This window comes from Rhinolophus sinicus, linkage group LG01 (genome assembly GCF_036562045.2).
Source record: "Rhinolophus sinicus isolate RSC01 linkage group LG01, ASM3656204v1, whole genome shotgun sequence".
NCBI lineage: Eukaryota > Metazoa > Chordata > Mammalia > Chiroptera > Rhinolophidae > Rhinolophus > Rhinolophus sinicus.
In genome coordinates, this window is record NC_133751.1 from 69652820 (window position 1) to 69679430 (window position 26611).

Consider the following 26611-nt stretch of genomic DNA (forward strand, 5'->3'; position numbering starts at 1 on the left):
TTCCTTAATCTAGATTTCTGAAAACTTTATAGACTAATGGTCTCCTCTCTATATTCTTCTATTTAATCTCACGTGCAACACGGCTGCTCCCAATTTGGCAGGTCATTTTCAAGGCTGCCATGTACTGTGGAAAATATAAACAGGCAATAATTATGACTTCAGCCTTCAACAGTTTATATTCTACTTAAGGAGACAAAACATATCAGGAGGCAATTACATAATAATGCAAGATAGTGCCAACTGAAGTTATAAGAATTCAAAAGAGAAACAGCTGGCTACTGAGCATGAACAAAGTCTTTGTGGTGAAACAAAGAAGATGTTCAGAATAGTGGTCGTGAAATCAAAACTTTTTGGGGAACAAGAAATAGACCAGTCTGGCTGTTTATTGTTCAAATGTGGCATCTATGGGGACATATTTGTGTATATGAGTGCTTTCTTTATATGACTATGTTACATAGAGCATAACACTGGGTTTTAAAAAATGACCTTTAGATAAATCATTTAATCTCCATTTAAAAAATGTTTAATCTTAAAAAAAAATGTTTAATCTTGCATGCCATGTCCTATGACAAAGATTGTACTTGAAAAAATAGATTTAAAGACTAAGAATACGCTATGAAAAAGTATTTGCAATTTGATCAATATCTTTACCTGGAAAAATGTACATAAAATGATAAGGAAAACATTATGATTCCAATAGGCAAACATGAACAGCCAATTCAGGGAAAAGACAATACCCAGAATGTGAAAAAATTAGAAATGCAAATTTGAATAAAAATAATGTATTAACATTTGCTTTTTTAAATTAACAATTTTTATTCAATGGTAACATCTATGTCCTTGTTTTTATCTGAAATTGATAAAAAATAGAGTGATACTTGTTTTCTCATATTTTCTGGTAGATGAGTAAAAGGAATTTGTAACGAAAGTCATAAAAATGTTCACACACTTTGACTCAGTGATTTTGCTATCCAAAGAGAATAACCCAATACAGTAGACATATATATGTAACAAATGTCCAGTGCACTAATTCTAATAGCAAAAATTAAAAAGAGCTCAGCATCCAACAATAACAAGGTATATATACATTTTCACTGTAGAACATCCATACAAGGAAACATCATACAACCATTAAAAAAATTGGTTGCATAGTGCAATGTAAAATATAAGAAGGAAAAGCAAAACTGTACATACTTCTTTTAACATGAAAAAAGGCTAAAAAAGATAAATCTGAATAATTCAGTTAGGTTTTGTTCACCTCTCTTATTTTATGTGGTGTTATTATTCTCACAATGAAAAACTTGATTGTAAAACTATTGAGTATATTCAAATATAAATTATTTGAAAGCTGTCTGTTCCTTTCTACCACCCTTTACACTCAGCAGTCACAGTGCTATGAAGGGGAGTGAGAATAGCCAGAGCTGAAACTGGATGAGTGATAATGGCTTCAGTCAGTGTTTACCACATGGAAAACCCTCCTCCTGACAATCCATCAACTCCTTTGTCCAGTTCGTTCCTCAGGCCCAAGTGGCTTCTTAGACTCTTGACTCCCAGTTTAAATCACGCTGCCTCCGTTTTATGAATGTTGAGTGATTCACACTCACTTGCTCAGTTTTCCTTCCTGAGGCCATAATGGCTAAGAGATGTTTCTTGTGGGAATGAAACTGACCCTAGTACATCCTGTTCTGGGTTGTAGCTCAATGTTGAAAGATTCCAACGTACTTCTGTGTTTTCTTTTTTTCTTGCCACTTCTGTTAGGAATGGTTGACAACCCTGTTTTGAAGACTGATGCATGTATTTGCTGCTTTCACGAGAGGGAGCAACTTCAAGCTGGGTCCTGTGTGGATATTCTTGGTGCCTCATGGAAAGAAGTTTGGACCTTGCAACCATTCCTTTAAAAAAAAATTTTTTTTCTTGCAAAATTTCCTTGATTTAAAATATCTATTACTTTAAACATCTCAAACAGCTCAGAAAAGTCTTAGAGTAAGTTTTAGTTTTAGAGCCAGAAAATAAGCTTATGCCACCTACGTAGTTTGCCTATTGCTCTTAGTTTGATTCACTTTATGAAAAATGAAATGATATTAAAATGTGCTTGCAGTGTTACTCTTAAATCAAGTATTGATTTGTGTCATTTGTTGTAGTTCACCTATCTTCGGAGTGCTCAGTAAGTTGAGATAGTAAAAAATGGAAACCAATTTAGACTGAATCATAGAACTCAGATCTAAATGAAACTTCCAGTGTCCATTTTGTTCACCATTATATTTATAACAATGATCACAATGCCTGGCACATAAGTTTTTAAAATAGTCTTAACAGTTAAGAATTTTTGTGTGTGGGGTGGCCGCTTAGCTCAGTTGGTTAGAGCGTGGTGCTGATAACACCAAGGTTACTGGTTTAATCCCCGCATGAGCCACTGTGAGCTGCGCCCTCCTTAAAAAAAAAGAATTATTGTATGCTTTCTGTATGCTATATGTACAACAAATGCTATATAATTAAAAACTTATGTAATGTTCACAACCACAGAAAGTAGGTACTATTATTCCCAATTGACAAATTAATAAACTGAAAGAGTGAGTGTAATTTGCCAAAAATCTCACAGCTACTAAGAAGCAGAGCAGATATTTGGCAATGAGCTTGTGATGAACTATTATACCACATATCTCTCTAGTATGGTAAGTGCTAAATAAGTATCTGAAGAATTAATAAAAGATTAAATATAGTCTTTAGGATCATACTTCCACCATGGGTCAAGAAATCTGAATGCTATTCCAAACTTTGTTCTTGCTGGAACTGGTGGGACGTACATTTTCATAAGCCACGTAGAGAGACTCCAGTCACAAAACGTCCTTGTGGAGAAGACAGTTTGTTCCTATTGAGAAAGTCAAATCAAACTGCTATCATCTCTCTCCAAAACTAATCTCAACTAGTTTTGCTTTTTTTTCCAGTGTTCATTACAAGGCAGCTCTTTTAGTGTTTGAGGGATCCCATTAATGAGTACCCTTCCTCTCCAGAGTTCTGAACCAACTGAAAATTAAAATAAAGGATTAAGACAGCTGGAGACTAAAACACACGCACGCACGTGCACGCACACGCGCGCGCACACACACACACACACACACACACACCCTTTATTAGTGGCTGAGCTGACATGGAGAACATGATTGCCTTCTGACTCCCAGAATTGGACAGATTAACCACTGTAGGCATTTATCACTAAGTTTACTGCATATTTTAGAACAGTAGAAAAAATGCAAGCTATCTAAGGGCAATTTCATTCCCAATAGAAATCAGGAAGAAATGGCTAGACAAAGAATGCCCAGATTCTGTGTCCAAATTCATCAACCTGATCACTCAAATTTATCAAGCCACTCCACCTGAGCAGAATGAGCAAGGAGGTGGTGCCAGGCCAGAGGGTTAGGGTGATGGAGAGTGAAGCCCTGAATCAGGAGTATGACACCAGGACAGAGAAGACGTGCTGTCCACAACAGTAGCTGTCACTCACAGCGAACTTAGTATGCACCAGACACTCTTCTGAGGGCTTTGTCCTCATTAGCTCAGGCAGTCATCACGTGACCTTTAGGAGGTAAGTGTTGTCATTGCCCCATTTCACAGATGAAGTAACGGAGCTTGGGGAATTCAGGTAAATTACTCAAAGTCACAGTTAGACTTGATAACACTGGGACTCAAATCCTCTAAGTATCGTCCCTCTAAGTACATTCATTATAGTTTGCAATGCTTTTTAAGTCCTCTAGAACTTTTATTTTGTACATCTAAGCCATTGGAGAAGAGAAGGATACACTCCACACGTAATAGTCATTCTCAGTGTCTGACTAGGTTTGTGTCCTGGAGTGTAAACATTTTTACGTGGGGAAAGACCCCTGAACAAGGCACTGAGACATGAAATAATCCTAGCAGCATGAAGGTGTTTTCCTGCCCATGACACAGGTGATTGTGTGCCCAAGACCCTTCCTGCATCTGAAAGAAAGTAATGCACAGACTTTGGCCTGATGAGTGCGTTTAGAGCTCACTTCCATTTCACTCTTCAGAGCAAACCCATTTATTTATTTGCTCACAAAGCCCAGAACATTGTGTGCTTTTAAAATTTTTAGATGAAAAGCTTTCCTTAGTCCTTTGACTCGGGATTTTTTCTTTTAATTGGGCTTTTAACTTTAACAGGTCTTTTTTTAAATTTATTGGGGTGACAATTGTTAGTAAAATTACATAGATCTCAGGTGTACAATTCTGTATTACATCAGCTATAAATCCCATTGTGTGTTCACCACCCAGAGTCAGTTCTCCTTCCATCACCATATATTTGATCCCCCTTTACCCTCATGTACCACCCCACTCCCCCCTTACCCTCTGGTAACCACTAAACTATTGTCTGTGTCTATGTGTTTTTGTTTCTCATTTGTTTGTCTTGTTCTTTTGTTGTTTTTGGTTTATACACCACATATCAGTGAAATCACATGGGTCTCTGCTTTTTCTGTCTGACTTATTTCGCTTAGCATTATACTCTCAAGATCCATCCATGTTGTCACAAATGTTCCTATATCATGTTTTCTTACCGGCGAACAGTATTCCATTGTGTATATATACCACAACTTCTTTATCCATTCATCTATCGAAGGACATTTAGGTTGTTTCCATATCTTGGCCACCGTAAACAAAGCTGCAATGAACATTGGAGCACACGTGCCTTTATGTATAAATGTTTTCAGATTTGGGGGGTAGATACCCAGGAGAGGGATTGCTGGGTCATATGGTAATTCTATTCATAATTTTTTGAGGAACCTCCACACTGCCTTCCATAAAGGCTGCACCAGTCTGCATTCCCACCAACAGTGTATGAGGGTTCCTTTTTCTCCACAGCCTCTCCAACACTTGTTACTGTTTGTCTTGTTGATGATAGCCATTCTGACTGGGGTGAGGTGATATCTCATTGTGGTTTCTATTTGCATTTCTCTGACGATTAGTGATGTTGAGCATTTTTTCATATGTCTATTTGCCATTTGTATGTCCTCTTTGGAGAAATGTCTCTTTAGACATTTTTCAATTGGGTTGTTTGTTTTTCTGTTGTTGGTTTTCATGAGTTCCTTGTATATTTTGGATATTAGCCCCCTATTGGAGGCACTGTTTGCAAAAATCTTCTCCCATTCAGCTGGTTGCCTCTTTATTTTGTCGATGGTTTCTTTTGCTATGCAGAAGCTTTTAAGTTTCATATAGTCCCATTCGTTTATTTTAGCTTTTACTTCCATTGCCTTTGAAGTCAAATTCCTAAAATGCTCTTTGAACCCAAGGTCCATAAGTTTAGTACCTATGTTTTCTTCTATGCAGTTTATTGTGTCAGGTCTTATGCTTAAGTCTTTGATCCATTTTGAATTAATTTTGGTACATGGTGACAGATAGCAGTCCAGTTTCATTCTTTTGCACGTGGCTATCCAATTCTCCCAGCACCATTTATTGAAGAGGCTGTCTTTTCTCCATTGTATGGTTTTTGCTTCTTTGTCAAAAATTATCTGTCCATATTTATGTGGTTTTATTTCTGGGTTCTCAATTCTATTCCATTGGTCTATGTGTCTGTTTTTCTGCCAATACCATGCTGTTTTGATTATTGTAGCCCTGTAGTACAAGCTAAAGTCAGGGAGTGTGATACCTCCAGTATTGTTCTTTTTTCTTAAGATTGCTTTGGCTATTCAGGGTCTTTTGTGGTTCCAAACAAATCTGATGATTTTTTGTTCTATTTCTTTAAAAAATGCCATTGGGATTTTGATGGGGATTGCATTAAATCTGTATATTGCTTTGGGTAATATGGCCATTTTAACTATGTTGATTCTTCCAATCCATGAGCAGGGAATGTCTTTTCCATTTCTTTGTGTCTTCTTCAATTTCTTTTAAAAGTGTCTTCTAGTTTTCAGCAGATAGGTCCTTCACATCCTTGGTTAAGTTTATTCCTAGGTATTTTATTCTTTTTGCTGCAATTGCAAAAGGAATTGTTTTTTGTATTTCTTTTTCTGAGATTTCATTGTTAGTTTATAGGAAGGCAAGTTGATTTTGTAGCCAGCAACTTTATTGTATTCTTTGATTGTTTCTAATAGCTTTTTGGTGGAGTCCTTAGGGTTTTCTATATATAGCATCATGTCATCTGCAGAGAGTGACAATTTAACTTCTTCATTCCCAATTTGGATGCCTTTTATTTATTTCTCTTGCCTGATTGTTCTGGCAAGGACTTCCAACACTATGTTGAAAAGCAGAGGTAATAGGGGACAGCCCTGTCGTGTTCCTGAAGGTAGAGAAAAGGGCTACAGTTTTTCACCATTAATTATGAGATTAGCTGAGGGCTTGTCATATATGGCCTTTATTATGTTAAGGTATTTTCCTTCTATACCTATTTTATTAAGTGTTTTAATCATAAATGTATGTTATATCTTGTCAAATGCTTTTTCTGCATCAATTGATATAATCATATAATTTTTGTCCTTTATTTTGTTTATGTGACGTATCACATTGATGGATTTGCAGCTGTTGACCCATCCTTGTGCCCCGGGGATGAACCCCACTTGGTCGTGATGAATAATCTTTTTAATGCATTGTTGTATTCAATTTGCTAGAATTTTGTTTAGGATTTTTGCATCTGTATTCATCAGAGATATTGGTCTGTAGTTTTCTTTTTTTGTGTTGTCCTTACCAGGTTTTGGTATCAGGGTAATGTTGGCCTCATAAAATGAGTTAGGGAGTACTGTCTCTTCTTCAATTTTTTGGAAGAGTTTGAGCAGGATTGGTATTAGATCCTCTTTGAAGGTTTGGTAGAATTCACTAGTGAAGCCATCTGGTCCCGGACTTTTGCTTTTGGGAAGGTTTTGGATGACTGATTCAATTTCGTTACTGGTGATCGGTCTGTTTAGATTTTCCAGTTCTTCATGGTTCAGCCTTGGAAGGCTATATGTTTCTAAGAACTTGTCCATTTCTTCTAGGTTATTGAATTTGGTGGCATATAGTCCTTCATAGTATTCTTGGATGATCCTTTGTACTTCTGTGGTGTTGTGATAACTTCCCCTTTTTCATTTCTGATTTTGTTAATTAGTGTCTTCTGTCTTATCTTAGTGAGTGTAGCCAAGGGTTTGTCAATTTTGTTAATCTTTTCAAAGAACCAGCTCTTTGTCACATTAATTTTTTCTATTGTCTTTTTGCTTTCTATTTCATTTAGTTCTGCTCTGACTTTTGTTATTTCCTTTCTTCTGCTGACCTTGGGTTTCATTTGTTCTTGTTTGTCTAGTTCTTTAAGGTGCAACATGAGGTTATTTATTTGGGATTTTTCTTGTTTCTTGAGATAGGCCTATAATGACATAACTTTCCCTCTTAAAACTGCTTTCGTTGCATCCCCAAAATTTTGGTAGGATGTATTTTCTTTGTCATTTGTTTCTATGTATCTTTGATCTCTCCTCTAATTTCTTCTTCGACCTGGTCGTTCTTTAAAAATATGTTGTTTAATCTCCATGTATGTGTGTTTATTCCTGCTTTCTCTTTGCAGCTGATATCCAATTTCAAAGCCTTGTGATCAGAGAATACGCTTGGTATGATTTCAATCTTCTTAAATTTGCTGAGGCTGATTTTATGTCCCAATATATGGTCTATCCTTGAGAATGTTCCATGTACACTAGAAAAAAATGTATAGTCTGATGTTTTAGGATGAAGTGCTCTATATATGTCAATTATGTCCATTTCATCTAATGTGTCATTTAGGGCTGCTATTTCGTTATTTATTTTCTGTTTGGATGATCTATCCATAGCTGTCAATGATGTATTTAAGTCCCCTAGTATAATTGTGTTTTGGTCAATTTCTCCCTGTAGGTCTGTTAGTAGTTGCTTGGTATATTCCGGTGCTCTCTGATTGGGGGCATAAATATTGATGACTGTTATAGTCCCCTTTACCATTATGAAATGTCTATCTTTGTCTCTTATTATCTTTTTCACCCTGAAGACTGTTTCATCTGATATCATTTTGCCTACACCTGATTTTCACTGGGTACCATTTGCTTGGAGTGTCAATTTCCACCCTTTCACTTTGAGTCTATGCTTGTCCTTGTAGCTGAGATGTGTCTCTTGGAGCCTGCATATGGTTGGGTTTAGTTTTTTGATCCAATCTGCTACTCTGTGCCTTTTTATTGGTGAGTTCAGTCCATTTACATTTAGGGTGATTATTGATATGTGAGGATTTCCTGTCATTCTATCTTTAGTTTTCTGGTAAGGCTGTGTTTCCATTGTTTCTTTGCCTTTTTGTTGTTGTCTATTATTTCTGTGTGGTGGTATTCTATGATGTTTCCCTCTGTTTCTTCTTTTATTACAGTATATATTTCAGTTCTGGATTTTTTTGAGTGGTTACCCTTAAGTTTATGTAAAAGAAAGTTTGATATTTAGAGTATTCCATTTTCTTCAGCATGCTTACTTTCTCCATTCCCATATTCGGTTCAGGCCTTTACTCTCCCCTTTTTATGTTTTGGTTGCCACAAATTGTCCCTGTTGATGGTGGTCAAATAGCCTCCTTTAGTATTTCTTGTAGTGCAGGTCGTGTATTAGAAAATTCCCTCAGCTTCTGTATGTCTGGAAAGGTCTTTATTCCTCCTTCATATCTAAAGGATATCTTTGCTGGATATATTATTCTTGGCTCATAATTTCTCTCTTTCAATAGTTTGAATATTTGGTTCCACTCCCTCCTGGCTTGTAGAGTTTCTGCTGAAAAATCTGATGATAATCTAATGGGCTTTCCTTTGTAGGTTACCGTCTTCTTTTCCTGGGCTGCCTTGAGGATTCTTTCTTTGTCGTTGATTTTAGACAGCTTCAATACAATGTGCCTTGGAGAAGGCCTGTTGGGATTGAGGTAATTAGGTGTTCTATTTGCTTCTTGGATTCGAGGATCCAGTTCTGTCCACAAGTTTGGGAAGTTCTCATCAACAATTTGTTTGAATATATTCTCTGTTCCCTTCTCTCTTTCTTCTCCTTCTGGTATGCCCATTATTCTTATATTGCTCTTCCTGATGGAGTCAGAAAGTTCTTGTAGAGTTCTTTCATTTCTTTTAAGTCTCAAGTCTCTGTCTTCTTCCATCCATGTCATTTCCAGGTTTCTATCTTCGATGTCACTGATTCTTTCCTCCATCTGGTCAACTCTACTACCTAAGCTGGCTATTTCATTCTTAATTTCTTCTATTGAGTTCTTAATCTCCAGAAATTCTATTCAGTTCTCTTTTAAAATTTCAGTCTCTTTCGTAAAATGCTCATGTTGTTCTTTGATTGTGTTTCTGAGTTAATTAAACTGCCTTTCTGTGTTTTCTTGCATCTCGTTGAGTTTTTTCAGAACTGCAATCTCGAATTCTCTGTCATTTAAGTCACATATTTCCATATCTTTAAGTTCCTTTTCTGGAGACTTTTCACTTTCTTTCTGACCTGTCTTGTTGCCTTGGTTATTCATGGCAATTACTGATTTATTATTTCTCTTCCTAGACATCTACAGGAGTGGCTTGTGCAACAGGTTGATAGGAAGAGGTCTTTCTTTTGTTTTCCAGTACTTGTTGGTAGAATGTTTTATTTTCTTTCTGACTGCGGCCTTTTTTTCTCTCTCACATGGAAGTGCTATGTTTTCTCTGCACTATTCCAGCTTCTCACACAATGGGAGGATTCCCTGGGAGACAGGCTCTCCTCTGTTAATAGTTCAACTGGGTCACAGGGCACAGTGTCCATGTGGGTATTCAGAGAGCTTTTGAAGTTCCAAAGCTCTTCCTGCACCAGATTCAGAGCCCATATGTTTCAGCAGTTCTGTTTACTCCTGCAGGGATCCGCCCAGATAGGTGGGGCCAGGGGCGGGGTGAGTTGTGAGAGGTGGCCCAGAGCAATGGCGGTGACCACCACCACAGCCGGTCCTGCTTCCACAGCTCCCTCCCCTTTGCCAGAACTAGTTGGGCTGCGAATCTGTGTCTGTGGTCCACAGTTCTCAGAACAGCAAATATTCTAGCACCAGGCAGGTGGGGGCAGGGCGAGCTCTGGGAGGGTAAGAAGGCGGGGCTAGTCTCAGTGCTTAAGGCTTCCATTCTCTGCTCTGTAGTGAGGGCTTAAGCCACCATTTCCAGCCTTCTTCCCTCAGTCTTTTCTCCGAGGTCTCTGCCGTGAGCGTTGGGTTCAGCCGTGTTATATGCTGTCCCCTCAGCCCTGTGGGCCATAAACGGAGCCCTAGCAGTCCGAGTTCTTCCCTCTCCTGCAGCTGTGGTAGTTCCGGGATGCAGCGAGCTCGGAGCACTGAGCTAGGTCTGCATCCTGTGCCCACACAGTTCGGTCTCTGCACTTCTCCCTTCCTTCCTTCCCTGCTCGCATGATTCACCCACCTTTAGGTGAATTCAGTAGTGGGCCTCTTTGTCTTGCCTGTATGCTGTGCAGGGAGTCCTTTGTGGAGTTATAGTTGTTCAATTAGTTGTAAATTCCTGGGGAGATTTACAGAGGCTCACCTCACGCCGCCATTTTGATGACATCCCACTTTTACAGGTCTTACACCTAGTTGTCATTCTTTTTCTTCCAGATATTTAATCTTCATTATTCTATGTTAGTCTTACTACGGAGAAATAGGAAACTTTGCCACAAAGAAACATTCTTTCCAAGGGTTATTCATGGCCCAAACAATGACAAGGATGTGGTGGACCATCCACCTGCTGCTTACATCTAGATATGTCCTCTTAGTGAGTTGAACAAATTCCCATTTTGTTTCCAAACTGTCCCCTTACAGTTAAAAATAGTGCTCTGCATTATTATTGCTCCTGGCAAGTCAGTAAAGTAATATGCTAACATTCCTGCACCAGGAAACAAAATCCCAGCCCCAGAGTTTACCTCAGAAGCCCTGGAACTCTGTTGCTACCTCCTCTTTAAAAAAACAAACAAACAAATCTCTTTAATGAGAAATACCAGCAGTTAGTCGTCATAGTTTTCAAACACATGACTCTCTGACATTAGCCAGGACTCCTAATCAGGGCCGGCCCGGTGGCTCAGGTGGTTGGAGCTCTGTGCTCCTAATGCCAAAGGCTGCTGTTTGGATTCCCACATGGACCAGTGGGCTCTCAACCACAAGGTTGCTGGTTCAACTCCTCGAGTCCCACAGGGGATGATGGGCTCCACCTACTGCAACTAAGCTTGAACACAGCACCTTGAGCTGAGCTGCCTCCTGGATGGCTCAGTTGTTTGGAGCGAGGGCTCTCAGCCACCAGGTTGCCAGTTCGATTCCACGATTCCCACAAGGGATGGTGGCTCTGCAACTAACAGCGGCAACTGGACCTGGAGCTGAGCTGCACAAAAAGGACAACAACTTGACTTGGGGAAAAAAAGTCCTGGAAGTACACACTGTTGCCCAATAAAGTCCTAGTCCCCTTCCCCAATAAAATGTTAAAAAAAAAAAAAAAAAAAAAGACTCCTAATCAGCTTATACTCTGCATCACGGAGTATATAATTAGAAAAATCTACTCAGGAAGACCTTTCAACATTATCCGCCGCGCAGTCTCACCGTTTCTATAAGATTTTTTGGAGGGAAGCAGAATAGGGAAACCTTAGCTAAGCTATTAGATTTCTGACTCTACAAGAGCTCTTAAATAAACTAGTTCTTTTCCTATCATAAGTCCTGTTCCAAAAGCATTTTTCTTATGCATAAATAGATCTCCACCTCCCTTCTCTAATCACAAAAATCTAAAAATGAGTAGGCTAGAGCTAGATTTGTACAGTCCAGTTCTTTGATGGTGAAGGGGCCCAAAGAATCACTTAACTGCCTTGGCAGCTGAGGCCAGCTGGGAGTTTGAAAGCCAGGTGAGAACTGGGAAGCCACAACACACTCCAAACATGCAAATATGTTTCAGCCTTTCCAGTCACATTGATGTGATATCGACCAGAGTTGAGAGCCAAGTTTACTTTTCCACAAGCACTTATTGGATAGGACAATTAATAGGTAAATAGGATCCAACCCTCTTTGAACTTGCCTAGCGCTCTTCCTTGAGTTAGTCTCTTCTGTGAGCCTCGGTGCCTCATCTATAAAATAGAGGAAGTGATATTTATCCCATAGACTTCTAGTCTAAGCAAAGAGAAATTGTATCTAAAGCATTTAACACCATGTATGGATTCTAAAAAGCTCTCAACAAATTTGTTATTCCAATTATATATGCTATGATATTGGAGATACAGCAAAATAGTCTTTACATTGGTTATTAATTCTCTGCAGTAATGCCAAAGGATAGAAAAAGTAAATTTGAAGATTCCAATTCAACATTCCTCTGATTTCACCACCATCGGCTTGCATACATTCAGGTTTTTATTTCTAATTCAATAGATATTGCTTCTCCTATTAGGAGTTCTTAGGCATTTGGGGTATAAGCATTGAGGAGGATAGAGAGAATATGATTCAAAGATGTGTTATTTTGGCTTCTTTGCGTGGGGGTATGTGTTGTGGTATTTCCATTTATGGAGTGGGGGTAGATTATTTAGTCCAGAGTTGATTTCACAGCAATAAATGTGCGTATTATAAATGTCCTACTCTTTCCTGCTACCTTACACAATCATAAGGAATTTTCATGTTTGCTAGCTAACATTTCCTTAGCTCAACATCTCCATCTAGTGGCCTCAAATTGAACTTGAAAGTTAGTAAGCAATCCCAGCCTTTCTTTAAATTACAATGGCGGATTGATTTCCAACCCTCACCCCAGGACTTGACTCTCTGCACTCAGAGAAGGTTTTGCTCAATACTGGCACTAATGAAGCAACCCAAGAAGCAGAGTACAAGCTGTTTCTTCAACCTACCCTACCCAGTGTCTGGAATATCTTAATTCACACTGGTGAAGTTTCAGTAATAGCCCTACTCAATGGCTAAGCTCCCTTGTCCATTTTGTCTTTCTTCTACAATGCTAAAAAACTCTGGTTCCCTGATGCTCACCTTTAGGGAGTGAAAAAGGTATAGGCGCCATTGAGGAAATCCCCCCCAGAGACCAATTCAAATCTAGAGAGCAGTTATAGTGGCAACGGTGATGTGTAATGGATCTGAGGTGATACTCCGGTTTCTCTAAAACTGTTTCTTCTAAGTCGCTGCCCCATGCTGCTCCTCTATAATACTCCAGGACAAACAATAAAGTATTTTGCACTTTGTTTTATTTCATTTCAAGGAGCTCATGAGGGCAGGCCTGTATCTGCTCTGCTCACCACTGAATCTACTATGCCCAGCATGTATAAAGTGCTCAATATAGAGGAATGAGGGAAAAAATGAGTGCCCAAATTGGATCCAACCATCACACTAAGGATGATTTTTTTTTTAAAAATCCATGATTCCTATCCCCAAGTTCATTTCTTTTCTTTTTTTTAACCTTTTTCTATTGAAATGTGATTTACATGCAGCAAAATGCACGCTTTTTGGCATACAGCTCTGTGAACTATGAGAAATGCATACAGTCATGTAACCACCGCCACAAAATACAGAGTAACAACAAAAATTCCTTCCTGCCCCTTGAAGGTCAACCTCTCTCCCACCCCATCTACTGGCCACCATTGATATGTTTTCTGTCCTTACGGTTTTGCTTTGTCCTGAATGTCACAAAAGGTAGACTTGAGGTCTGGCTTCTTTCACCTTAGCATAATGCATTTGAGATTCGTCCATGTTGTTGCACACATCAGTAGTTCATTCCTTTTTATTACTGGGCAGTAGTCCATTGTGTGGATGCAACACAGTTTATTTGGCTATTTATTCATTACTTTAAGATCATTTGGATTATTTCTAGGGTATGTTTGGGGTTTTGGGGGGGTTTCTCGGGGGAGCAATTACAAGTAAAGCAGCTATAAACATTTGCATACATATTCTTTGAGGTCTTAATTTTTTCTTTTCTTGGATAAACACCTAGGAGTGGGATAGCCAGGCTGTACGGTAAGGCTATGTTTATAAGAAACTGTCACTGTTTCCAAAGAGGCTGAACCACTTTGCATTCCCATCAGCAATGCAGGAGACTTCCAGATATCCTGCATTCCTTGTAAATGCATGGTATGATCAGTTTTTTGTTTCAATGTTAGACGTTCTAATAGGTGTGTAAAAGTATTGCATTGTGGTTTTCTTTCCATTTCCTGATGACTATAGTAGTGTTGAGCATCTTGTCATGTATTTATTTGCCATCTCTATATTTTCTTTGATAAAATGTCTTTTCAAATATTTTGCCCATTTCGTTATTGGGTGTCTGTTTTCTTAGTTAATTTTGAGAGTTCTTTATATATTCTGGGGAAAACTCTTTTTATCAGACATATGTTTTGCTAATATTTTCTACTGGTTTGTGGCTTGACTTTTAATTTGTTTTAAACTTTCCTTGCTTTACAACCAAGATCCCCCCTCGGATTTTTCAAAGACTACAAAGTGGTTGAATAAATCTAATTATCTGGCGTGGAAAACTCGTGGCCTCTCTGTAATTGCAGGCGGGGCATCCCCAGAGGCCCACAGCTCTCACTGACCAACGACTTCTGGTTAAGGCCAATAGCCTGGTTTTTTCCTGCTCTGACATTTTAGGAGGAGGCACGTGTGTGCACCTCTGACTCTCCTCCCCCTGGGCCCCGCCTCTCCTCTGCAGAGAGATTCTGTTCTCCTTTCAGCTCTCTCTGCACTGGTGGCCAGAGCAGCACAGCCCCATCTCAAAGTCAGGAGCTGCCTTGTCAGAGCACGTGGCAGGCTGAGGAAAGGCACAGAGAGGACTGACAGGATGGGGAACACTCTGCTGAGGGAAAACAGGTGAGTCCACACTCTCTAAGAGGGACCAGAAGAGATGGGTTAGGATAATGTGGCCAGAAAGAGAAAAAGAGGTCTGCTCTTGGAAGTGGGGTAGGGTATGGAGAGGGAATTAGGTAAGGAACTGACAAGAATGAAATGCCTACTATGTGCCAGACACCAAGTTCAATTCCTTATAGGTTTAGCCTTCTCACTTGAATCACAATTACCAGCTGGTGGAGACGAGCTAAAAAGGGAAGGTCTTTATCAAAGGAGGGCTACGCAATAGATCACTGCTAAGAAATGGAACAACTTTCTGAGGCCCAGGAAGGGATGTTCTCTTAATGCCCTCCAAGGAGCTCAGAGACACCATCACCCTTTGAGTTACTATTTAAGTTCAATATAAACAGCAAGCTTCCTGCCACTATGAGGTCTTGTCTGGTGCACACTTCCAGTGGCACGTAAGCAGAGGTCATTGAAATTAGTAGAGAAGTAGGCTTAATTTTCTAGACCTCAATTTCCTCATGTCAAATGAAAATAATAATATAATACCTACCTTGGAGGGCTCTAGAGTGTGTGATGCTGGCATAGTGCCTGACACATAGTAAGGTTCAATAATTATATATAAATTTTTTGGACCGTCATTTTCATTAACATCAAAGCAGCCATTGTAAAAATTAGTATCACCCAAATCAAGGGTTATTTGGGTACAAAGTGAGGTGGTCTACAGAAAATGAGCTAGTGGGGCAGTGGGAGGAGGGGTATCTTTATAGGATTATGTTTAGTGTCCCACTTCTCAGTTTATGCCACTGGGAGCTAGGACATAGGATTCAAAATGCCACCTACTAAAAGGAGGCTCGATGAGCCTATGGAATGTCCCCTGTCCTGTCCTGAGAGTCAGTGCTGTCTGAGACTTCTTCTCCCATGTCCTCAGAGTCCTTTGTCAGTCTATAACTCTAGCATTCTTCTATCAGGTTATAAATCCCTATTTTTATGTCTAGATGTGAGCTTCTCAAATGTAGAGATTGTTACTTATTCATCTTTGAAGTCTTGTCTTCTGGCATTGTTTTCGGCATATACTAGGAACTCAGTAAGTGTTGGATGAATGGTTGGAAATATTAAAAAATAACTGCCTTGAGAAGAAAAATAAAACAAAATACAAATATGATGTAACTGAGAAACTCATGATTGATATCACATTTGTAATTTTATTTTTTAGAACTTTGGTGTGTGGTGAAGGATTACGACATTAACACGTTGTAAAAAAAATGGAAAATACGTAAAGTATAAACAAAGAAAATAAACCAGTAAATCACAATTATAACTACTGATAACATTAGATGCGTTATCTTTATGTCAACGTCTATATTTTTGAGCTATTTGTATTCCTTCATCTGAGAGAGTCAGAAATGTCTTTAGCCCATTTTTGTTTTGGATTTTCGTCTATTTTGTTTTATTGCTAGTAAAACCTATTTGTACTTTCGAAACATTAGTCCTTTCTCATAAATATTAGAAAAAATACTTTTTCCAGTCTATGTGTCTTGTGCCATCCAGACTTTTTGTGTCTTTCTTATTATATTTTGAACACAGTTAAATCTAGAATGCTTTTTGGTTTCTATGACTTTATGCTTCAAATTATTTCCCCATCCCAAGATAACACAAATCCACACCATAATTTGTTATGGTTGCGTTGCTTTTACATTTAGCCTATACATTCACTATATGGTGTCAGATAGAAATATGTATTTTTTCCAAATAGTTAATCAGTTGGACCAGCACCTTCATTTTCATGCTATTTTAAAATGTCTCCCTTAATATATTCAAAAGTTTTATCATTCCTTGGATCTGATTTGATTTTCAACTTCACCCCTAGCACCTGGTTGTCATTCAGTCAACACCCCCCACCATGTCTTTCCAGATCAAATTTGTTTTAAAAGCTGGGAAAATTCCACTCTTCCCCCCCATATACACACACTGGGCAAAATGACACCTATTTCTTCATGAGAGGAGCTCAGAGTCTTAGAGGAAGGAATCTGCCAGAAGCAAACCCACTCTCTCTCACTCAGTGCTTGGCACGTTGTCTAACATTTTGGGCCTCAGCGTCTTCATTGGTAAAAAGTAGAATCATAATATCTGCATTACATGAATTTATTCTGAAATTAAATGTAATATATTGTATAAAATGTATGTTATACATTTCATTAGTAGTATATATATACTATATATACATATATGTTACTGTATATATACTATATATACATATATGTTACTTATTTTACTATGAATACTACTAATGAAATGTATAACATATACATTTTATACAATATATTACATTTAATTTCAGAATAAATTCATGTAATGCAGATATTATGATTCTACTTTTGACCAATGAAGAAGCTGAGGCCCAAAATGTTAGACAACGTGTCAAGCACTGAGGGAGAGAGAGTGGGTTTGCTTCTGGCAGATTCCTTCCTCTAAGACTGAGCTCCTCTCATGAAGAAATAGGCGTCATTTAGTTTCTTTTTCTCTATACCTCCAACTCCCCACAAATGAAAAGATGGTTTTACAGAAACCCAATCCAAGCAAGAAAACAATTTATTTTCTTTATTTGATACTTTCTTCCTCTATTATCCCATGTTCTCTGCTCTGCTGCTTTCTGTAAAATATGGTAATTTGCATGAGACAAAGCCCGTACCCTTCCCCATTTCTGTGTACAGTCCCTGAAACTGAGCCAAGCAGATAAGTCTCTGTAAATACTGATATCATCAGGGCCATCATGAGGGTTCCTGCACATTTGGGAACAAACAGTTTAGAATTGGTTGTGTATGGCAATTGTTGGAGAACGTTGATGGACTGTTCTATGGCAATGGATTGTGATGTATGCTTTAGGAGGGTGTATTAAAGGATGTGAGGGCAACAAGAGGAAGCCAAGAAGATCTGAGGTTACATACAAAGAGAAGAAATAAAGAAAGCTGGAAAATTTATGAAGAAAGGTAGGAAGCTTGGAGAGGAATCACTTAGCTCATTCCCGATATGTTGAGTTTTAGGTGGCGACAGAACACTCAAGAGATATCCTGTAAACTGAGAAATCAAAACTTCAGACAAAGAACATGCAGGTGAGAGCAAATCCAACAGAACCTCTCCAAGCCTTTGCTCATAAAGAGTGAAGTCTGTCGGGTCCTGGACTTCACATACCCCACAGAAGAGGACACTGCTTAGACCCAGCAGCAGTTGTAATGATAGTAAATGAGGAGACAAGATAAGAGACAAAATTATTCTGGACCTTTGGACGAGAGATGTGCCATTTTGCTAGAAGCTTAATGTAACTTTTAAGAACTAGAAACAAGACCCCTATTTCCTGCTGTCTCTTTGCTTGTCTATCTCAAATACCTTTATGCTCAAGCTCCATCCCCGACATTTCATTTTAATCTCTAAGGTTCTATTTCTGTGGTGACCTTATCCCCCCACCCCCGTCACTACAATTGTTGAAAGATTTGTGGAGAGAAACATTTGTGATTATATTGATGTTCTTAAACCAAGACTTCCCCATCAATCCTTTCTAACCAGGTCTTTTGAATGCCAGGGATCACTAAATATGGAAATAGTGTCCTAAGGTCCAAGAATCCAACAGGGTGGCAAAGCCAGTTGTTCTGTGGTCTGTAGAGTTTTCTTCACTTTTCCCACAGTTTCAAGAAAAGGTTTCGAAACAATATCAATTACAAAGCATCCACTAAGCCAAAAAGCCTGGACTAGGAACTAGGGACCCAGAGATTCTCCTCCCCCACCCCCAATAGGGTGTATTTCTTCACTGCAAGCTAAGGAGGTATCATTGAACATATGTTAAAGCATACACTCTAAATAATGAAACAGGCCAGAAGGGCCATGGGCATTATAACAAGGGAGAGATTTGGTAGACTGGGAAGCCAGGCAAGCTTCATGCAAGACACAGGAACCTGGAACTGCTGGCACGCAGCCGGTGTCATAGAGATTTGTCTGACCTCCTTCTTGCAGGGTCCCTGAACCCACCCCAAACCAAAACATCCTAATTGAAATGCAAGAATATATTGCAGGAAAAGTTGAGTAGGAGAAATAGACAATTTAAAAATAGCTTTTGTCCACATTTAACTCTCTTTGGTCTCCACGAGATTAATAGTATAGGTATCCTCATTTTGTACATTAAGAAACTGTGCCTCAGAAAGTCCAGAGATATTGATCTAATAACTCAAAACTGACCGTTTGTTTGTTTGTTTGTTTGTTTCAGGTTTTTTTAATTAAAGTTTATTGGAGTGACAATTGTTAGTAAAGTTACATAGATTTCAGGTGTACAATTCTGTATTACATCATCTATAAATCCCATTGTGTGTTCACCACCCAGAGTCAGTTCTCCTTCCATCACCATATATTTGATCCCTTTTACCCTCATCTACCACCCCCTGCCCCCCTTACGCTCTGGTCAAAATTGACCATTTCCTGTCATCTCACTCCATATCTCGTCAGTGAACCTGATTTCTTAACATTGGTATGATTCAGTGGTTCTCTTCTGGTGTTTCTTTAGCCAAAGAAACAGGAGATATAAACAACGGCTTAAACAACCCAGTATATAGCCTGAAGAGGAGGAAGAATTTCAGCCATGCCTCTCAGTCCCAAAGGCTCTGATAGTACATAGACCCTAGAGGCTGTCAGAACACTCAGCCTCAGTCCACGCAGCAGCTTCACCTCCACTGCCCTTTCGGAGGAAACTCCCTGGGAAAGCTCACAGGGGGAGATATTTTTGGATAGTGTTTTCCAAACTTTTTTACGTAGTGTCACTGTCACATGTGGTACTTTATAAAGGGCTTTCACATTCAACTATGCAGGATTTGACCTTGTCTCATATTCAGAAAGATGCCCAGTGGATACTTAGATTTCAGCCTAGATGTCTGACTGCAGAGAGACCCTGAGCCTTTCTGCCATGAGAAAGATAACAAGTCCTGTTTATTTAGTTATAACTTGGGGCCAAGGATGCAGATTTGATGATCTCTTAAGCCAGTTAGAGTTGCTCTGTTCTTGGCTACTCATTCATTTATCAAATATTTATTGAAAATATATTTACTACGTGCCAGGCACTGTGGCATATGTTGGAGATATACACCACGCTGAACAGATAAATAAGGTCCCCAACTTTGTGGAGCTCATGGCGTAGTGCAGGATAGAGACAAGTGAGCTGACAATGATAATATGTTATAAATAGGAGAAATTCAGAGAGCGGTGGAATCCTGTGTAAATGTCGCCTACCCCATACTTGGAAGAAATTTCTAAAATGTCCACACACTTAGGCCTAGATTTCCTGAAGATACCTCTTGTGTGTCCTTCATCACAAGGGACCAAGTAAATCACTGGAACTGAGGATGAGCAAGCCCTTTTCCTTTGCAGGGAGTACAGCAGAAAGTTCCTGCCCTGATTAGGAGTTCATAGTGTCATCTTCATGTTTCCAAAGGGCAAGTAATGTCCTGGGGGGACAAAGGCATTCTAGCATGACAGATGTGTCCAAGTCACCTAGAATGGCAAGGGGAAGAGTCACCCTAACAAAGCTGCAGAAACCAACATTGTGATTTATGTCATCTCTCGGGTATTTTAGATGCTGGAACCGCCACATTGCTGAAGGGTGTTTCTGCCTGCCATGGTGAGTGGAATATTGTTTTCAGGGGTTATTTCCCTAAGTGTGGTTTCAGTGTGGCATTTGCTGCAGATTACCTATGAACTGCCCCCTGTCTGTGGCCACAAAGGAAGCCTATCACTAGCCCAGACACAATCATCTGACAGTCAGTGAGGGAAGCGATGCTTCGAGTTTGGTGAAATACAGGAACAATAGTTTCATGGGTGGTATGTGCTCCTCAAATGGAAAAGCTGCAGACGCAAGGACGAAACTGGCAACCAATGCAGAGCAAGATCCCTTAATCACACTGCAAATCCCAGAGTCTCTCTGTACAGAAGCACACATTTCGGTCCCTTGCACAGATAATTTATAAGCAGGATGACCATATAATTTATCATCCAAACGGGGAAACCTTTGAGATGAAAGGGATGCTAAAAATAGGTCAGGGTCACTCAGTGATTGGCAACGACATTAACGAGACTGAGCAAACCAGGACATATGGTCATTCTCCTTAGAGCAGACGTTGTTCTTGCCTCCTGAGATAATGGCTTCCAATATATTTACATTTGTTTGTCTATACAGTGTAGTTACCTCTGGGCTCATATGGGAGTTTGTTTGCTGGCTTGTTTGTTTGGAGATCATAGACTGGGACCATGGTTCCTTAACTCACATGACATGAAATAAATATTTTTTCAGGGAAAAAGAAACACTCCAAAAACGTTACCTGTAACATCATCACAGTTCTCCATTTATAAATCAATTCTATGTCAGCCTTAGAAAAGGGAAAAGGGAGGAGAAAGAGAGAGAGAAACTCAAAGGAGTGGATTTCTATTTGATCTCATCCTTTAGTTTTTCCTTTTCCTTTTTTTCTATCTTCTCATTTCTCTACGCTGAAGGAGGTGTGATAAAAGACTCCTAACTTTAACAAATTCAACTGTTAAAAGTAAGCTTTTAAAAGGAGTATAATTTCCTTTAAGGGTTTCTTAATATTGAAACAGCCAATTTACTTTCCTTTTGTTTTACAGGAAAAAAATACCCATTTTTAAAGCCAGGCAAGATTCTCACAAGGAAAGTAAGTTATTGTTTTCTCATGATTTTTCACTTGGATAGATTTACTTCCAAACTGTCGCTTTGCTATGCACCCAAAGCTCCCTGCGCATATTTCTGTATAAAACTTACACAGTTTGCTGCCATTTGTCCAGTTGTGTCTCTGTTTGTCCACTAGACTGTGAGCTCATTGAATCAGGAACTGGCTGATTGATCTCCGTGTCCTTCAGTTGGTCCCTGAGGTCTGGAGGCTGAAGAAGTTAAGTGGGACTAGTGAACGCAAGAGGTAGAGGCATGAGGCACTCCTAAGGAACTGCCAAGAGGCCAGCTTGGGCACAGAGAGCACAGAGGAGGGCCTGGTGGTCAGGTGTAGGAATGGGGCTTACATCCTGAGAACTACAGGAGGTACTGAAGTTGCTTTTGACAAAGGGCAGGTATGATCACATTTGCATGAAATGCATCACCCAGGTCGCTGTGTGGAGAACAAATTGTGGTATGGAGTGGCAAGAGCAGATGCTGGAAGACCAGTTAGGAGGCTAATGCACCGGTCTCTGACAAAGAAACAGGCTGGAGTTAAGGCAAGAGAAGAATGCAAGGAGAGAGTAGTGAATAGTATCCCACGTGAGAGAGAGAATAAGAAAGTATAGGCCTGAGGACAGACTGCTGCATTTTCTTCTAAAGAAGAAAAATGAAGGAATTTTGCCTGTGCCTTCCTGGGTTTAAAGAGGAGAGCATAGTTCATTCACCCTGAATCTTAAAAACTAGCCCTGTAAGGTGTGTGAACAAATAACACAGCCCTCCCACCCCTGGCCATTTCACCCAGGGGAATTGTGGGCCCAGGAAAACCTAACCTGCATCAGAGCAAAACATGATAGAAATAAGACCTCACAGACCCATTTTCTGTACTGATAATCAGGAAAGTCCTAGATGGCCATGGGAATCTATGGAGATGTAAGAATCTGGGGTTTCGGTACTGAGAGAATGTAAATCCATATAAAGTGGCCTGCCTGGGCACACCCACCTCCTGTGTAGGGTGGTACGGTGCATGAGGCTTCCTTGTGAAAGCTCAGTTTTGCTTATTGAGCTGGTGGTGTGTTTGTGAGGGGGTAGCAAGTGTGTCTATCTGCCTCTTTCAGCAGTGGCCAGAGCCAGTTGCTTTTAAGAAAACCGGCTTTTGAAAAAGTGGCTTGCTTCTGTTTGTATGTTAGCAGGTTCAGGAATGGAAATGTTCAGCTTAAGAGTTTCCTCCTCTGCAAAGCTTTCCTTGAGCACCAGCTACCATACTACCACCCTCCCCTGCCGTCTACAGTAAAAACTACACCCTTCTCCTTCTCTTGGGCCCTTGTCTGCCTCCTGTGCTAGTCGGAGCCCCTTAAGTACATGGGGCTGTTTCTGATTCTTTGCCTGGTACAGGGTGTGCATGCAATGAGCTTTGTGTAAGGAAGGAGAAAGGGAGGAAGCAGGGAAGTGTGATTTCTTAACCAAAGACCCACAGAATGTGTCTCCTTCCACTCGGTCTCTCCTCCTGAGCACAGCTCTGGCTGTGTCTTGTTTGGATGGCCCTGTCACTCCCCAGGGATGTGTTGTAAGTCAGAACAGCCTGATTAGGGCTACCCCAGCTGTTCCTTGGCTCCCTGGTTCCTTATATCCCAGACCCCCCTCAAGTCTTCCCATGACCTGAAATTCATTGAGTGTATTTCCTTTCTCCAGATGAAGGAACATCATCTGCTACCACACAGGTAATATGAACATCTATGAACTTTTTTCTGAGATGATGGTAAAAATGTAGACACCCCAAATGGCAGGAGAAGTTGGCCTCCAAGACCCCTTCTGGCCTTAATATGGAAAAAAGAGTTCAGATGCTCGTGCTTATGAACCCAGGGACCTATGGGGGGACTGGTGGCAGAAGCAGCAGTCACCTCTGTTGTACAATTTATTGAAATAAACTAATATTTACTGAGCACTTAGTTTGTGCCGGGCAGTGTGTTGAGTGCTTTGCATGCATCATCTCATGTAACTATCGCAACAACCCTCTAAGATTAGTACTATCATTTCCCCCATTTTACAGTTGAGAAAACTGACAGATTAAGTGAAATTCCCCAACTCCAGACAGCTTTCAAGATGGCAGAGCCTGATTTAGAACCAGGCCTCACTGCTAAATCCATGGTCTTTGCCCTGGACGTTGCTGCTTTGTTTTTTTATCTTCTGAGGTTTCATTGAATGAGACCTTCTCTTGCATTGCTTCCCTTCATATTATTGCAAATATTTCTAGAATGGGTGGTTAAATATCATAACCCAATCATTTTTAGGTGTCATCAGAGTGTTCTCTTTTATAAGAATGGGCTGCTTTCAGGGCCCTGAGACTGGGAATTATACAGAGTAGTTAGGGGTCACTCTGGAACATGGGGCAGAGAGCATGTGCCTGAGTTGGCTGAATACTCTGGGCAGCATAAGCACTCGGGCTGTCCGGGCCAGGGGTTGGGGTGTAGGCAGCCATTTTGGAAACAAATGGCCAAGAAATGAAGGGGAGATGGTTCCTGGAAGACCAACTTTGCCCAGGTTTGGGCCTGTGTTGAGACTAAAGTGCAGTGGGAATGACAAGAGGCCAAGTCTTGATGCCAGCTCTATTTTGACCAGCAGGACAATGCTGACCAGACCTTCGTGGAGGAGCTGTGCTACACCTTCATCAATCATGGCACCCTCAGGAGAATGCCATCAGGGATCTCTGCGGAGGCCTGTTATGAGAACGTTCCCTCCCAGGCTAAGCGGCCCAGAGAGTTGGTGAGAGGAACCGAGACTGAGTACTCACTTCTCCGTGTGCAGTCCACTCCTAAGCATCCACCTTCCCCAGAAAATGAATATGAACTTGTCACACCCCATAGAATCTCCTCTCACCCTGCAACAGACACATCTACCTCTGCCCCCTTCTGAGGCTCAGGTTTCCCATTTATAATGAAGTGGTTGGACCAACGTTTCTTTAACACCAGTAAATAAAAGCTGTGGGGAGGGGGACTCTGAGTGACGCAGGCATGGAGCACAGAGCTCTTCCAGCTTGCCTCCTTCCCCACTCCCCCCCGCCACAGCATCCCTTTCTACAGGGGTCTCTGCATAACATCGTTTGTAAACCACAGGGCCTCTTAGACCCTACTCAATATTCAACATCTCAAGATGAACCAACTGTTCTGAACACCACCCTTTGAGGAAGGAGTGAACATATTTGGTCCTAAGTGGCTTTGGAAATGAGCTTCTCTACTCAGTGGCAGGAGTGGTTTTCTGGTCCCCTACAATAATGCACATCACAAAGGGTTCTGCTCCTCAGTCAGGTTCTTATAAAATGGCCAGATGATTGTCCTCTAAAGTCACAGGAATCCACTCCTTCCACACATGTTTAGGGCCCAACCTCTAATTCACAGACTTCTGGATAGGCACCTGTGCATCCCTCTCACTCCATGCCTCTAAGTGGTATCCTTTGGATAGTGTCTTTTGACTTCTTGGCCCTGGTGGCTTGCTTGGCTGGTTACATGGGTTGAATCCCATGTAAGTCCCAGGCCAAGATTTTATGTAATTTTTTATATAATTTTAGTCCATAAGTTTTTTAACTTTGTGATTCTTCCCAGAAATCTTAAGGAAATCATAGCATCAGAGAATGATAGAGTAGAAAGATGGCTGGAGATTCTCTCATCCCATTAAGCCACATAACATTGAAAATGAGTGGCGAAATGTTATTTGCCATCTAATTTCCTGGCTTCCAATTCCTGGCTTCTTTCTTGGAATATACTATATAGAAGAGCCTCTACTCTATGGTATATGTATGTTATAGGTAATATGTCATGTACAAAATATGAATAAAATGTCCTCATGGGAAGAATACCACACACACACACCCCTTTGCTATTGAGCACTTCTCTGGATGCTCTGATTATTTATTTTTCCTCATCTTTTCTCCAGTGTCCCTAGAATTATGTCTATCCCCTAAAACAGGGGACAGCAAACTATGGCCCAAAGCCCAAATCTGGCCAACTGTCTGTTTTTGAAATAAAATGTTATTGGAATAATCTAACCACACTCATTTGTTTATGTAACGTCTGAGGATGCCACAGGAGAGTTGAGTAGTTGTGATACACACTGTAGGTCATGCAAAAAAAAAAAAAAAAAAAAAAAAGACAGAAATATTTATTTTTCAGCCCTTTCCAAAAAAAAGAAAAAAAGATGAAGAAAGAAAGGAAGAAACAAAGAAATAAGAAAAAGTTCATAGACCCCTGCCATAAATAATCAAAATTGAGATAAACTAAACAGAAATACGTTTGGGTATTCATGTAACATATAAGAGCTGGTACCAATAAAATGGTATGGAAATATTAAACCACAAGTTAGATGAGTGAACCCAAAAACAATTAGCAGATTAAGCTATTTCTATATTCACACCTGTGTTCTCAACTTTCTGTTTAATTTCACCAATGGCCATTGTCCTAATTTTAGGGATGTTAAAATAGAAAAAGGTCTGTTGAGACAAGAGGTAGATGCATTGTGTTTAATTACTGTTAATTAATTAAACAGTAATTAATTACTGTTAGTGCCCCAAACTAACCAAAGTTAAATAACCTTATTTTAAATGTTCTAAGTGCCCAATAAGGAGAAATCCAGTGGCTTGAAGTTTTATGCAGTAACTTGGGCTCAGCGGGCTCAACACAATTTTGTTGAGACTTCATCCAGTTGATGGTCATCAGTTAAAGAGCCAATCATGTCTTAGTATTTTATCCTGGGCTGACTTCCTGTTTTTAGCAGAATTCTTTCCCATGGAACCCTAACTTTGACCCTTGCCAGGATTCACTTAAGTTCAAAAGGAGGCATAGATGCTAGCAGGGAACACTTTGTAAGATATAACATGGCTTACAGGAAAGAGCATGAACACTGGAGTTCAAATCCTGTTTCTATCTCTTCCTTTCTCTGTGACCTTCAGCATGTTATCTAGGAAGCTCAGCTTTTTCACCCATAAATAGGAGGAGTACATCTAATGTATGTAAATCATCTCACAGACCCTGAATAAATGATATCATCAATACAAAATAAACAAAAATCTGTATGATGTATAAAGAAGACCATGTGCTGATGTCCCTGGTGAGCCAGGGTCTTCCAGCAAGGCAGAAACAGGGAATCACTGGGTTTTATGCTGGATTTTT

The 26611-nt window shown here is 40.0% G+C and overlaps 2 protein-coding genes across 4 annotated transcripts in view; both read left to right on the plus strand.

Moving 5' to 3' along the window:
- The window catches only part of SLC9C1 (solute carrier family 9 member C1), a 99637-nt gene extending 84897 nt beyond the window's left edge, over nucleotides 1-14740 (plus strand). The window contains exon 26 of the mRNA XM_074314135.1: nucleotides 14555-14740. Coding sequence (XP_074170236.1) covers nucleotides 14555-14740 — 186 coding nt within the window. The remainder of the gene's footprint in view (nucleotides 1-14554) is intronic.
- On the plus strand, nucleotides 14606-25491 carry GCSAM (germinal center associated signaling and motility). 3 transcript variants are annotated; one of them, XM_019715162.2, is made up of 6 exons: nucleotides 14606-14773; nucleotides 17797-17865; nucleotides 20367-20411; nucleotides 21410-21456; nucleotides 23142-23170; nucleotides 24069-25491. In XM_019715162.2, exons 1-6 carry the CDS (start codon nucleotides 14745-14747, stop codon nucleotides 24360-24362), a joined length of 513 nt encoding a protein of 170 aa, XP_019570721.2. In that variant the 5' UTR covers nucleotides 14606-14744; the 3' UTR covers nucleotides 24363-25491. The 3 variants fall into 3 exon arrangements, with proteins under 3 accessions (XP_019570721.2, XP_074188121.1, XP_074188114.1); XM_074332013.1 differs by having other exon boundaries at nucleotides 14615-14773; nucleotides 24072-25491; XM_074332020.1 differs by lacking the exon at nucleotides 17797-17865 and having other exon boundaries at nucleotides 14612-14773; nucleotides 24072-25491.
- Nucleotides 25492-26611: the final 1120 nt, after the last annotated feature.